Raw genomic sequence first — 15,363 nt, forward strand, 5'->3', positions numbered from 1 at the left:
TCTCACCTAGCAGTAAGGAGGGTTGCTGGTTCGAATCCCGACCACGACACTACCTGCCTGGAGTTTGCATGTACTCCCTGTGTCTGCGTGGGTTTCCTCCGGGTACTCCGGTTTCCTCCCACACTCCAAAGACATGCTGGTAGGTTAATTGGATCCTGTCTAAATTGGCCCTAGTATAGATATGAATGTGAGTTAGGGACCTTAGATTGTAAGCTCCTTGAGGGTATAGGGACTGATGTGAATGTATAATATATATATATGTAAAGCGCTGCGTAAATTGACGGCGCTATATAAGTACCTGAAATAAATAAATAATAAATAAATAAATAAATAGATATTTTCTGTAATTGCTAAAAATGTTCTTAGCCTAATGTAAGAAAACTAATGTATGGGCTTTGGGGCTAAAGTATATAAATAAGTAAAGAATGGGGTGAATGTAAACTATGTGTGAGATACCAGTGCTAGCAAAACCACTGTAATGTTGTGCTTATAATGATAGATAAATTGAACCCCTGTAAGCATATACCTGTGTGAACACTAATCATTCAGTGCAAAATTCCATTAAACAAACAATAAATAAAAATAGAACCATCAGTTGGACATGTGCATTCATTTTCATCCGAATGCATTTTCGCCTGAATTTCAGGTATTTTCGTTATCGTTTTAACAAACGATAACGAAAGTACAGAGTCCGAAAAACGAAAGATCCAACATAAACATATGCTTTATTTTAGTTTTCGTTGCTAAAACAATTCGATATAGATAGGAGATTTGACATGATGATGACAATAACAATCTGTGTCCATCAAACCTGTGCCAAAGTACGTGTGTACTTAGTTCTAGCTATTTTACTGCTCCTCCTCTTTGGTTACAATCAGCCAATAACATTCATCATCATCATTATTTTTATTTATCTTTTCTCCCCTACGTCGAATCTTTTCTCTCTATGTCGAATCTTTTCTCTCTATGTAGAATAATCTTGGACTAATAGAGTTAAGGTTAGGCACATTCGACCACAGGTTTGATGGACACAGATTGTTATTGTCATCATCATGTCGAATCTCCTATCTATATCGAACTGTTGTAGCAATGAAAACGAAAATAAAGCATATGTTTATGTTGGATCTTTCGTTTTTCAGACTCTGTACTTTCGAATGCACATGTCCAACTGATGGTTCTATTTTTATTTATTGTTTGTTTAATGGAATTTTGCACTGAATGATTAGTGTTCACACAGGTATATGCTTACAGGGGGTTGGTTCAATTTATCTATCATTATAAGCACAACATTAGAGTGGTTTTGCTAGCACTGGTATCTCACACATAGTTTACATACCCCCCCTTAAGGGAGCGCCATTCACCCCATTCTTTACTTATTTAGAAATCTAAAGTTGTAGCTCTTTGGCTCTGAAACTGAAAGTGAGACTCCAGTCAAAAGGCTAAATGCACACTTGAATTACAAATGCTGTATGTTTGCTTGCTAAAGGATTTGTACTCCTGGCCAGCTATGCTAAACAGGAGAGAACTAGAAGCTAATATAAAGGCAGATGTATTTATACTAGCTGTTTTTAAAAATTCTTCTATGCATACCAGGATTCATATTTTTTCTTTATTATTTTGATCTGGATTCCTGTAATATAATACTTTATATCAGGTACCACATTGACTGTTCATAATGCTTTGTGCCTCAGCATCCAGCATTGATGAGCAGGTCTCATCAGATCTTGTACAGTGTTCAATGTACAGAGTGCATAAGCAGCAGCTGTCGGTGACTGTAACTATGAAATATGTATTTCTAATATTTTTAGGAAGAGAAAAATATACTTCTTATGTGAATTGAATTGTAAAATGAAATTTTCTGCTAGAGATGCCTAATAAAAGTTGGTTTTATAGAAGAAAATGTTATACTGTTGCACCCTCAATAATTTATACATCATAATTTAGAGCAGTGGTTCTCAACCTGGGGGTCGGGACCCCCTCGGGGGTCGAATGACGATTTGTCAGGGGTCACCAAATCCTGGGCTGTTCCTGAATCCCGCATCGCTCTCCCAGCCTTTTCGCGGCCGCCTTCAGCTGGGCTGTTCCTGGAGCCCATGGCCGCCCACTCAGCCTCTTCGCAGCCGCCCATTCAGTTCATGACATGGCTGGGGGGCAGAGACTAGAGGTCAGCTGACTGATGAGGAATATGAAGTGGGAAGGGATAAAGGAGAACCTATCTCCTGATTTCTGCATAGGTGTCACTGCTGCGAGACACCACAAAGTCGGAAACGTAGTGAGTAACACTACCTGTGATTATAGTTGCCATTAAAAGTTCCCACTACAGTTCTCAGATCAGCAAATGACCTTGATCAAGAGCACCCAAGTTGGCTGATCAGAACTTCCCCCAGCACTGCCACTGATCCCAACTCCCACCAGCACTGGTACTCATCCCAACTCCCCACCAGCACTGACACTCATCCCATTCCCCCCACCAAGGAGTAAGAGAAGGAATAAAAATAGAGAATATATGGAAGGGAGAGGAAAAGAGGGGGGGACAAAGAAAAAGGGAGAGAAAGAATAAGGGAAAGAACAAGAAAGAAGGCTATAGAGAGGGATGGGGGAAAAAAAAAGAGAAATTAGGATAGAGAGAGGTAAAAGGGAAAGAAAGGAGAACAAAGAGAAAGAGTGGTACATCCTAAAATGTACCATAAGGGTTTTTAATACTGTACGAGTGGAAGGGACTCGAGGAGTGCTAAATGTTCATGGGTTAGGGGCGCAAATATCTTACCTTGGGTGCTGACAACCCACGCTACGAAAATAATTTTACTGTTAGGGGTCCCCACAACTTGGGAAATTTTATCAAGGGGTCACAGCACTAGAAGGTTGAGAACCACTGATTTAGAGGGTGGTATGCTTTATGCACCATGATAGCAGGTAGGGAGGTTCTTCCAATGTGCAAATGTTTGCAAGTGGATGCCAAAACTATTGCATCCATATAACAATATGTTCAGTAGCTTATCACACATTTTGTGTTATTAAAAGCTGTGTGTGTATGTAGCGGAGATACAGTATGAAGAATATAGTTTGCTTTCTGCTTCAGGTTATCAGAGAGACTTTTACATTCTCCTGCTCTCCAAGTGATCCAACTAAATCAAATCAATAAAAATGTATTTGGTTGATCTGCATGGTTGCCACCTTTCTATTAAGATGCTTTGAGCAATGGTTGTAGTGATAGAAGCATAATTTATCTGCTCAACTCATGCAGTAACCTTTAACGGTTATTTTTGCTGCCGTTCTCAATTTGCTCATATGAAGGGCAGGCAGTTCCGAGTCTGTTCATTTTCTTAATTTGCCGTTTAAAGGAAGATGATCATAAAAACCTTCTGCTGAATACACCCCAACTGCTGTGATATAGCAAATAAATACCAACTGCTGGGATATGGTAAATGCATAGCAACTGCCAGGATACAATATCCATGTCCGTTTGGACCTCTGGACAGAAAGTCAGCTGAGTGTAGTAAAAAGCCCCTAAACACACACACACATACACACACACACACACACACACACACACACACCATATTCATGTTCCTTTTAGGCCCCTTTCACACGATCGGACCGTTCAGGTCCGCCTGTCAGTTTTGACGGCTGACCTGAACGGGGGCTCCATGTTAGCCTATGGAGCAACGGATGTCAGCGGAGACGGATGGCCCTACGTCCAGGTCCGTCGCTGGCGGATCGGGTGAGATCTGATGAAAACGGACATGCTGTCCGTTTTCATCCGATCCCTCCATAGGCAGCAGCGGCGCCTGACATGCCCCTCCCCGCTCAGTGAGCAGAGAGGGACCTGTCATCCTCCGGCTCAGCGGAGATCAACGGAGAGATCTCCCGCTGAGCCGGCGGACCGAGGCGGACTCCGTGGAAGCGGAGTCTGCCTCGTGTGAATGAGGCCTAAGTCATATGTAAGTCAGATGTTTGTAACTCGAAGACTGCCTGTAAAATTCATTAGTTTGAGCCTGCTCCTTCGAATTTTCTCGTCATTACGATCAAAAACTAACGTCAATCTGTCCCACTAATGATTAGAGGTCCTGTACTAACGATGTGGGATCTCCCTGCTGAGCTATTGTGTTCTGACAGGGGAACTGCACTCCTGCCAGAACAGACTGGTCAGCGCTTGTATGACAGGTCCCTCTCTGCTCACTGAGCGGGGAGGGGCTTGTCAGGCGCCGCTGCTGTCTATGGAGGGATCGGATGTCAACAGCATGTCCGTTTTCATCAGATCTCATCCGATCTGATAGCGACGGATCTGGACGTAGGGCCATCCGTCTGCTTTCAGCAGATCGGACCGGGTCGGATGTCAGCGGAGACATAGGCTAACATGGAGCGCCCATGGTTTTCATTCTGTAAAGTCCATTCATTCCAAAATCAAATGTTAAAAGCAAACGTAATATTTCGAAAAACGAATGCGAGAATTTTTGTACAAATTTTCCCAAGACTTTTCCTAAGAATTTTCGTTTCAAATTCTTTGGCCAGCTTTAGGTAGGATCCACACCTTTCTTGAAGCTCTTTATGTGCTTTTACGTGTGTTTTAAATAAATCATACATTTTCGTTTGCTGCCTTTGAAATCTTAAAGCCGTGAAAAGATGGATTGAATCTCGTCTGGTTCAACAGGAACCAGTCAAAATGCTATCCATCTGGGCAGGCTGGTTGTACTTAAGTTGATCCATCTTCAGAACAACCAGCATGTCGGATTGTTTGCATGAAATCACTGCTGGTGGCTATAGCCACTAGCAGTGATTATGTTGTCCTGACGGCAGGGAAGGCTACGCTCCTCCGCTGGCAGAACACGATAGTGCTGCAAGTTCGATTCCCTGAGTGTGTTGATGGGGGAATCCAGCAGTTTGCTATCCTTCCACCTGTGGTGGAAGGAAAGAAAATAACAATCTATGGACTGCTTTAGGTATTTAATAATGTTGTTGCATGAAAAATGGACAACGAATGTCAACACAATGCACAGGAGTAAACCAGCTCTACTTTAAAATCATGGCTAATCTGTGTACACATCTTGACTTATGTTAAAACACATAGATGTGAATGGGCTTAATGCACACAGGACGTTTTTACAACCTCTCTTGAACGATTTAACTTGACAGATAGTAACCCACATTTAAAGCGTCCATTTTGCCGCGTTTACATGCCGTGTTTGCCAGCGTTTTGCCGCGTTTGCGTTCAGAAGCGTTTGAAAAAAAAATAGCCAAAAATGAAAACCGCCGAAACATGGCTAAACGCGATTTACCATGTTTAGCCACGTTTAGAAGCGTTTGGCACTTGAAATGCCTCTAAACTCAGGGTCTGAACTAATTGTTTTGCTTTCCAAAAAAAGCCTCTAAACCCAACTGCCTAGAAAGGACTATAAACAACCCTGTGTACATGTACTGATAAGATAACAGAGGAGAGTTCAGGGGCAGCTGAAAAAAATGCCCAACTGCTCCTAAACGTCTGTTTACCAGCAGCAGTGTACATGGGACCTATCTGTTCTTTCTGTGTACATATCTGCACTAATCGTGTGGAAATTTTCCAACAGGCCGGTTCTACAACAGTTGAACGGGAGTTCAACTTCCATACAACCAGCTTGCCCATACATGGATCTGCCGGTTGATGTATGGCCAGCTTTAGATGACCCTTCATTGTTTGTATTCGTTTCGTAACACTTTAAATAATAATACGTTTACTCAATTTTATTAGGAGTTTTAGCGTATGTCTTTCCTGAATGTTAGACTCCCAACACCATCATTCTGGCTTCCTATTGTGACAGGGAAGTCATGAGGAGTTAATCTGTTGTGTTCAATAAATCAGGGTACGGTTAGATTTTAAAGTAAAGTCTCTATAAAAAAGTTTCCCTGCAGGTTAATGTCATAATGTGCCAGTATGCACCTCATACTAGCACATTAAGATTTACCTGTAAAGCGGATCCCTCCAACAGTGCACTGTCACAGCTGACAGGACTTTCATCTTCACCCGGTCTTCCTTTTGGGTTTCCATGCTTCGGCTGTTTAAATGGCCGGGCTGCGACAACTTCACTCCCACACATGCATGCAGGAGTCACGATCACGACACATTGCTCTGCATGGTCAGCACACTCGAGTGTGCCGTCCATTCATTGCACAGTGCATATGCGCTGGTAATGTTACTAGCCAGTACAAGTGTAAGTATCTCCTAAACAGTTTAGGAGATATTACAGTACCCATGTCTTATTACAGGCTTGCCTGTAGGTACAAGTGAAAAAGCAGACTTTACTACCGCTTTAACGTAAATCTAAAAACAAGAACAAAATTTTATATATTGCAGCTTACCAGCTCCTAGATGTGATGACTGCATTAGTTCCCCCTTTGATTTTTTACCTGGTTATGCTTCCAGTTGCACACTTTGTGTGGTAGGATGATAGCATTTACTCATTGTACTGTATCTATGGAGAAGCTTAGTTTTCACCCTAGGACAGAAATAGTTTCAGGACTACTATTTGTGTGGCTTCATACACAGATGTCTATTGAAGATGCCCCTGAAATCGGCAAAAGTAGTGCAGGAACTACTTTTGCAAATCGGTGTGGCACCGCAAAATCGGTGTTGCACCAATTGGAACAGTGTCATTGCCTCCAATAGGCTGTGACTTGTCATGCGATTTGATCTCTCAAATTGCATGACAAATCGCTCCAATGTGAACCTAGGCTTAGGCTCCATTCACACTAATGCATTTTTTCATGCTTTTTGCAGAAACGCAGGACATTTTTTAACATGGGTTCCTATGGACCTCACTTACATCAATGCATTTTTGTGCCTCTGCATTTTTGGAAAGGGTCAGGGAATTTTTTAAAATGCAAAACGCTTCTTTTTTTGCATTTTAGGTTCAATAGACTTCAATAGAGCGGCTGCAGTAAAGCATGTAGTGCCTTTTTACCGTGATATGCATCTTGTGTTTTTAAATCTGCCCAACAACAAATTTGCCTAAAAAAAAACAAGAGAAACGCACATCGCAGCCAAATTGCCGTAAAAAAACAAAAAAAAACAAAACATAAAAAGCCCTGCAGAAACGCTCAAAAGCAACATGCATAGGTGTGAATGGAGCCTTAGATGGACTTGACTAACAAATTAAAGCCAAACTCCAGCTAATGCTTTTTAAGCAGTTACAGCAACCTTTTTTTTTCCCCTTTTGAGATAAAGGTTTTTTACATAAATGACAAACTGAGCATTGTAAGTACCCCTGTCAGTGGTAAATTGTTTGCCTCAGCCCTCTAACTGCAATTGTTTTGCTGAACAGCTTGTTCTGTTAAAGGGGGTTGAAACCAGACTTTAGGCCGGGTTCACACTAGTGGTGATGTACGACTGACAATCTGACTTCGCCCTGTGACATCGGTCTCACATCATCAGTGTGACATCGGTCCTACTTCCATCTGACTTAAATGAACAGGATATGATTTTGTTACGACTTTCAGATGATCCGACTTGTCCTTTGACCAATCAAAACAATCCCAGTGTGACATAAATTCCTTTTCCTGCTGCCGTAATCACCATGTCGGATGTCACAAGTCGGATGGTTAGGATGAGGATCCGACTTAAAAGGATAGTTCACCTTTACAAAAAACCTGCCTATACAGGTAAGAGATGTTTGTAGATTAAAATAAACTATGCAGCTCTGACTAAAGTTGAATAATACCCTTGCTATAGGTGTGTACTTTATGAAGCCTGACTGGAATACTCCCAGGACGTTGCTAAGTGAGGCCTGGTCATCACTGCTCACCTCCATCACAGGAGAGAGCTCTTCCTCTGATTCAGATCCCCTCACATTCTCTCTCTCCCCTGATGCAGTAACTTTGAGCTCAGCATTTGAAAGCTCACTCCAGCCATGGTAGAGAATGACTAGGTCTCACTTAGCAACGTCCTTGGAGTATTCCAGTCAGGCTTCATAAGGTATGTAAATGGCTTACACCTATAACAAGGGCATTATTCCACTTTAGTCAGAGCTGCACAGTTTATTTTGTTTTTATCTACAGACATCCCTTATCTGCATAGGCAGTTTTGTGGTGAAGGTGAACTATCCCTTTAAGTGATATTGAATGGGCTGAAAACGGACCAAAGTCGCACCAAAGTAGTGCAGGAACCATTTTTAAAGCCGGGCCGACTTGTGTCGGACCAGTTAAGACGGCTCTCATAGGGAACCATTGATTTGTACAGGAAGGCGCAAGATCACTGCATTTCTGGCAAGATCAGCTGTTTTTATTTTTGGCACTGTTTGAACAGATATACCAAATGCTTTCATTGTTAGAGTTTACATTCAATCTTCAATCTTTTAGGCATGGTAATAGTGAACTGAATGTTCATTTATTTATATGTAATCAATTAAAGTAAAAAGAATTTAGCATGCTAGAAAAAAATAGTTTGAGATAAATGTTACAATAATAATTACACACACGCTCTCACTGAACAAGCACTGCAGTTCTGTGCTGCTGAATATCCTCGTGTCCTTACTTTAAACTGATGCTAAACACCTCGGAGCAATTTCCTAGACTAATTATGAGAGACCATTCTGAAACATGCTATTCAAAGCCATTCATTTGTCCTCCTTTATATGCAAGGGGAACGTTAAATCTGTGCCTGTGGTGTAACATAATAACCTTGATGTAAATCATTTTAGCCACTTAGCTTATATGTATGTTAATGTGTTTCCTACATCGTATGCATTCTGTAGCATTTCCTGACAAGTTTATTTTGTGCAGCGGAACTGAGATAAGTCTTATTTTATCACTTGTATGTTGGTTTTCAAGGAGTAGGCAGAGAATGGAGGGAACTAGAAAATGGGGGAAAAAAAGAATGCTGACTAATCTAATTACACTCAGTAGGGAAAGTGTTTAAATTGTATAATATGCATTACTGTTATGTTTAGCTGGGTCTCACTTTTTACAACCTCAACCAGCATCTGCCAAAAGAAATTTTTATAAACTCTTATTGGTTTGTTAGTTGATGATGCTTCCTTATCACTCTAATGTGATTCAGTTGCTACAGTAAGGCCTTATGCACACTAGACATTTTTGGACGTTTGTACAGCTGCTGTTTTTGGCTTCAGACATTTTTTATCTACAGTCAATAAACTCTCCCACTTCTTATCCTATGCACACATAGGGGTAGATTTACTAAAGCCGGAGCACTCAGAATCTGGTGCAGCTGTACATGGTAGCCAATCAGCTTCTAACCTCAGCTGGTTCAGTTAGACCCCATTCACACAGGGACGACTTGTCAGGCGACCTAGTCGCCTGACAAGTCGCCTCCCGTTCTGTACTATGGAGCCGTTCTAAGGGGAGCGACGCAAGTCGCTCCGACTTAGAAAAAGGTTCCTGTACGACTTCGGGGGCGACTTGGGGCGACTTGCATAGACTTCTATGCAGAAGTCGTTTTGCAAGTCGCCCGGGCATTCGTTTGCAGGTCGCCTCGCTGAGGCGACCTGCAAGTCGTGTTGCCCCTGTGTGAATGGGGTCTCAGGGTTTGATAACAAAACCTGGAAGCTGATTGGTTTCTATGCAGAAGTGAGCCTGATTTTGCACTCTCCAGCTTTAGTAAAAGAACCCTCTAGGCTGTTATCAACTGTTTTTGGCTCGGGTTTTTTTTGGCTGTAAAAAAAATCCCCAAAACTAGTGGGTTCTAAGAGGATTTTGTTCAGCTGTAAAAACGCTCTAACACCGAAAAACGCAGATAAACGCTCAAAGACGCAGGTCCACAGCGTTTTTTAATGTTTTTGATTCCATTTAAAGAAAAAAAAAAAACACTTAAAAACGCTAAAAAAAACGAAAAACATTGAAATACCCACCGCAAAGCTACTGGCGTTTTTATAAGGTTACTACAACATCCAGTGCGTACGAGGCCTAAAAAATACAAAGAAATCCTTGTAAAAGAGGACTGTCAGTACTAACGTTTTCAGTTGCCTATTCAGCAGATCTTCACTCTTGTAGAATAATGGGCTCCAGCAGAAACCTTAAATATGACACAGTTCTGGGAGTGTCAGATTCCTAGTCCCCAGCTGCACTCTGTGGTTTTATCCTCTGGATCACTACAGGACCACAGTGCAAGGCAGGGGATGCTGGCACCCGATACTTCAGGATGTGTGTCAGATTTATAGATTTGCCATGGTCTATAGCTGAAGGACAGCAAAGATCTGAGGAATGGGCCAGAGACAGGTCAGTATTCATAGTCTTCTTTACAGCTGTTTTTTTAAGATTTTAAATGTAGAAGTCCTGCCCTAGACCAGGTACTATAGAGATGTTGATAAAGGATAGGTTGAAGAGAGATGGTAAGGGTGTAGCACAGAAGCCAGGGAGGTGAAGTCCCTAGTACCAGAATGAAACTAAATGTGGTACTTGATGTCATGCAGGTTATTTGCTTTTAACAATTTTAATTGGCTGACATGTTCACTTCAAGGCAGCTTATGACTATATGAGATAATCAGTAGTTATTTCCCCCAAGGCCTTAACCAGCTGTTCTTTGGGTGGGGGATTCATTGGACAGTTTTGAATACTTTGTCCAAACAGGTTACTTTTCTCAGAAATTAGCTTGGAGATGGAAAGTGCACCTGTGGGTAAGCTGAGCATACAGGTTTATGTGACAGTAAGGCTAAGTTCACATTGGTCAGTGCTATAAAAAGCCACCCTAAGTGGACCGCTTTTCAGAACATGGCCACTGTCAGGTGCTCAGCCAGCGATCCTGATGCCTCTCGAAAGCCAGTTTATTAAATTCTTTAGTTTGTTCTGCCGAGTGGCAGGTAATAATGAGGATAATTCACTGCAACCGCGAGCCAAGTCACGGTTTGCTCATGGTTGTGGTGTGGCCCCATTGATTTGAATGCTTGAGTTTGACAGGTGATGATGCCTGTCCGCCTCGGCATGTCACATTAAATTTGCCATGATGCAATGGGCTGTAGGATGTGAACTGCCTCCTTTTCCTGTTTGTTTTTTAAGGCTGGGTTCACACCTCTGACAGAGGCTTGCAGCAGGTGTCCGGTGCGTCCCTGTTCTCAGTTTAGGGACGAATCGGGGCCAAATTTTTGCCTGAATTTGGCCCTGAAACTGGCCAAAGACGCACAGCGTTCCTGTGCAAGCCGCTCAGCAGTTGCAACGGAGATGTGTGAACCAGCTTCATTGTGAGCTGGTCACAATCTCCTGTCAGGCGAATTGGATGCGGGGAAACCCGCATCTAATTTGCATAGGTGTGAACCCAGCCTAGGGGGGCAATAAAACTGCAGCTCAGCTGCCTGTTTCTACTGCCTCCCGGCCGCCCATGTGCAAGAGGCTTAAGCCAGTAGGTGGCCTCGGAGGTGAGGAAGAGGAACTGATTACACAGCTGCCCTTGTGTACCTATAGCCAACATTTACTGATTACTTGTATAGTAATAGTATATACCAAGGGTGGAGAAATAAATAAAGAATCCAGGAGGCAGCTTGGAAGGCATTTTCAAATTCTAAGGAATACGTATTACCATTGACAGTCATAGACATGGTTCAAATAAGTTAGGTGCCAGCTACCAACTGATTGGTGCAGCAGCTACATGTCTTCTAAGATAGTCCCAGCCCTGGTAGACATCACTACTGGTATCATATTGTTAAGAAAAGTGAAAAAAAAGTGTTTTAAAGGACTGGGACAGTGAAGTGAAGACTAGGCATCCCTGCTTACTTCAAAAACTTTTTGGTTTTCCTTCTTTTATCTTTAGAATAGTGTCTTCATACCGAACCAACCAATCATCTTATTTTTAGCGATTAAGGCTACTTGTTGCTCTTTATAACTAAACATCATATTAACGTTGCTGGCAATGACTAATCTGTTGGTTTATGTCTCTTTTCTCTGCAGACGTTGGGAACCATTACTGCCGTACCAATTAAAGTCCCTCAGGTCAGCTCCTTGCATAGATTGGCAGGACACAGACCAGCAGTGCTACCTCAGGTAAAAAGATTAAGTGGTGGAATAACACCATATGACAATTGAAGAGATGGTCCTAATTTAGATTTTTTTAAATGTATTTATTTACAGTATTTATCGGCGTATAATACGCACAGGCGTATAACACGCACATTCATTTTAAGAGGGAAGTATCAGGAAGAAAACTAAAATTTTAAATAAGGAACTTTGAAGCAAAATAAGGGTCAGTGCCCATCTGCAGCCTCACCATTCCCATCAATGCAGCAGCCGCACCATTGCCTTCAATGCAGTAGCCGCACCATTGCCATCAGTGCAGCCTGATCGATGCCCATCTGCAGCCTAGAGGGGACAGGGAGGGGGGCGGGACGAGCACCAACAGATTATATACAGTGAGAATCTCCTATGATAGACAGAAAGGGGTCCTATGGCGGCCCAGGAGACAGGACTTCCTATTACAGAGGCCGACAAGTAAACAGGAAATTCTCACTGTATGTAATCTGATGGCGCTCGTCCCGCCCCCCTGCCTGCCCCCTCCGAGACAGCTAAAATTTAAGTATTGGCGTATAACACGCACATGCTATTTGCACCCAATTTTCATGGGAAAAAAGTGAGTGTTATATGCCAATAAATACAGTATTTTATTTTTTTGCTCACATATATAGAATGGCTAATTTTCATATTGTTTATGTTGGTAATTGAAAATGATATGATGTACTTATCACACATACTAATATTGCATGGTGTCTTCTCTAGTGACTGCTATGATTATTTTTCTTCAATCAGTTCAGATTTTGAAATGAACTTTTGGAAGACAGTACAGTGTCCATCTACTAATAACTCTTTCACTGTTAGGCCCTGTTCTCCACTTTGAAACTTTGGTGGCTAGACCATTTTTGAAAATGTTCTCTTTGTTTCCTTATTTTTCCCTACAGCTTCAAAATTAGTTGAAGACCCCCCAAAACCATACATTTACTCAAAGCAAATGACCGGTAGAATGAAAAAGTGCCAGAGATTTTTTGTCCTGCGATAGTTGCACAAATGCTTTTCAATGTGATAAAAATACGCTACAATCATTAATAGCAGGCACAAACATAACATACCTTACAGAATTCCTACTAAATATAAAACTTAAACTGTATTGAGTTAATAAATAGATATTTGTAAATTCATAAAACAGTAAAAATTGAAGATGTATAAAACAGTAAGTAAGCGACTTACGCTAAAAATCTGAAGTTTTATAATTTTTCACTTATAGCTTTCAGAGTTATTTTGTAGGTCCTGCAATAGTTGCACAAATATTTATCAAACGATATTTTTGGTAAAAATACACAAAAATGTTTGTTAACAGATACAAACACAACATAACTTCTAAAATCTAAAAGCTGTAACTGTAGTGAGTTAATAAATAACAACTATTTGTAAATTAAATTTTGCAAAATGGGGAAATTTCCAAACTGTTAAAAGCAAACTGGAGGTTCTTTTTCGCCTATGCATTAGTGTCATGTGTGCACTGCATTGGTATGTGTTGTGATAAAAAGATGCCCGCGCATATTTTTTGGCAAAGCAGTGTTACAGTTTGCGGCAACAGGCTGCAATGCACTACCGCACATTGAATTTAATGAATGTAATTGAGAAACCTGGCATGTAAGGCGCCACTGTGATCCAGCTGGCGAGTGCGATGACCTCACAGGCCAGGCCTCACACAACATGTTTTGTCACAAAAGAGGGAAAAAGATCGCTCATCCCCTGATGATGTCCTCTTTGTGGCGAACTGTGTTGGTGAGGCCTGGCCTGTGACGTTATCACTCCCACCTGCTGGATCGTGGGGGTGCCTTAAATGCCAGGTCTCTCAAATACATTGTGAGTTGTTTTCTTTTACTAAATGTCAATTGGTTAAAGCAGTATTACATGAGGTGGCTTGTTCTTATGTTTCCTCCATCTACTGTGAGTTTGCCTTTTGATTATCCATGATGGTGTAGTAAGATCTTTTGTTGTCCATGGTTGTGGAGTCCGATTACTATAATAAGCTGCAGTTCTCTGATAGTTTAGAGATTGTATTTATCTGGTGAGGAGTTTGGGAACATCATTGGTATGATGTACTGAAGCTGGTACCTGAGTGGGCACATCACATTTACAGTATGAGAACAAGAGCTGTTTGATCTCACCCAAGAACGCCTTATTTTATTTATTCACATTTAAAGGGATATGCACCCTTTCTACCCTTTCTGAGCACCAGCAGGACCATATATATTTTCCTTTTTCGCTTAGAGCAGCACTACAAGTAAAGCAAGGTCGCAGTGATCATTCCTAGCGGCTTTAGCTGCTGGCAATAATCACATGCCGAAAATCTGACATGCTGGTTGTACCCAAGTAGATTGATGGATTGATTTGGGTACATTCAGCCTGCCCATAGATGGTTCAAATCTTGACCGATCCCTGCTGAACTGGTCAAGATTCTAACCATCTGTGACCGGGTTTATTGCACGGCAGGACCTTGGTCTGGTGTGATCCCCATAAAAATTCTGTCTGCATGTTTTTTGCTAGGGACTTTTTATGATGTTGTAGGAAGGCAGCTCTTTACTTTACAATAATAACACATAGTATATGATAGTATGGAAGAAATACAGGGAGATGCTTTGCTCTCATTGGTTGTCTGCTTCACTCGAGCCCATGCACAGAGGTGAATGGAGCGCTGCACATAATTGCCAGGTGTATTCCATTAGAATTCAAATTAACGTGTGTAGACAATTATTACTTAGGCTTCTCATTTAAGCAGTCAACCACTTAAGCAGATTCACAAGGACAAGAGCTGCAAGTATCATAATGACATGCTTGCCAACACTGCAAATCGTTCTAACAAAGACTGCAGTTTAATCAAGAATTAACCGTTTAAAGCAAATGCATCCATAGTACACTTCTGAAACAGCTAGGTTGACATTAGTGATTAAGATTACTAAAAGGTAATCACCAGACCTGCTTACTAGTCTGATCATGGGAATATGAAACATAACTTATTATCCTCTATTCTGTTAACATTTCTTTTTATATGCTATCCTAGGTTTGATATTATGGCCCTGTTTACACTTGCATCTTTTTGTGAATGCTATTCTGAAAATCAGTGTGTACAACCGACATTTAGCAATCGAACAGCTTTTGTGAAGTTCTTAAAGGGAACCTGTCCTCCTGTTTTAAATCGGTAGTAAAGTCAGCTTGACCTTGCACTGTTTAGTAGATAAGAGCATCGGCTTAAGCCAATGATGTAATTGGTACATGCGCAGTGCTCTCTGCGTACAATGAACACTATGATGATTCCCTTGCGCATGCAGGAGTGACGTCGTTGTCTGGCCGTTTAAACAGTGGATGAGCCCAAACCCAGAAATAAGACAAAGATGGAAGCCCCAGAGGCGGTGACAGCACACCACATGAGGG

At 41.6% G+C, this 15,363-nt stretch overlaps 1 protein-coding gene across 5 annotated transcripts in view; it reads left to right on the forward strand.

Annotated features, from left to right (window-relative positions):
- PHF21B (PHD finger protein 21B) overlaps positions 1 to 15,363 on the forward strand; it is a 213,015-nt gene that overhangs the window by 146,567 nt on the left and 51,085 nt on the right. For all 5 annotated transcript variants that reach the window (XM_073621924.1, XM_073621923.1, XM_073621926.1 and 2 more), the window contains exon 3: positions 11,866 to 11,958. In XM_073621924.1, coding sequence (XP_073478025.1) covers positions 11,866 to 11,958 — 93 coding nt within the window. The remainder of the gene's footprint in view (positions 1 to 11,865; positions 11,959 to 15,363) is intronic.

Source organism: Aquarana catesbeiana, linkage group LG03, assembly GCF_042186555.1.
Source record: "Aquarana catesbeiana isolate 2022-GZ linkage group LG03, ASM4218655v1, whole genome shotgun sequence".
NCBI lineage: Eukaryota > Metazoa > Chordata > Amphibia > Anura > Ranidae > Aquarana > Aquarana catesbeiana.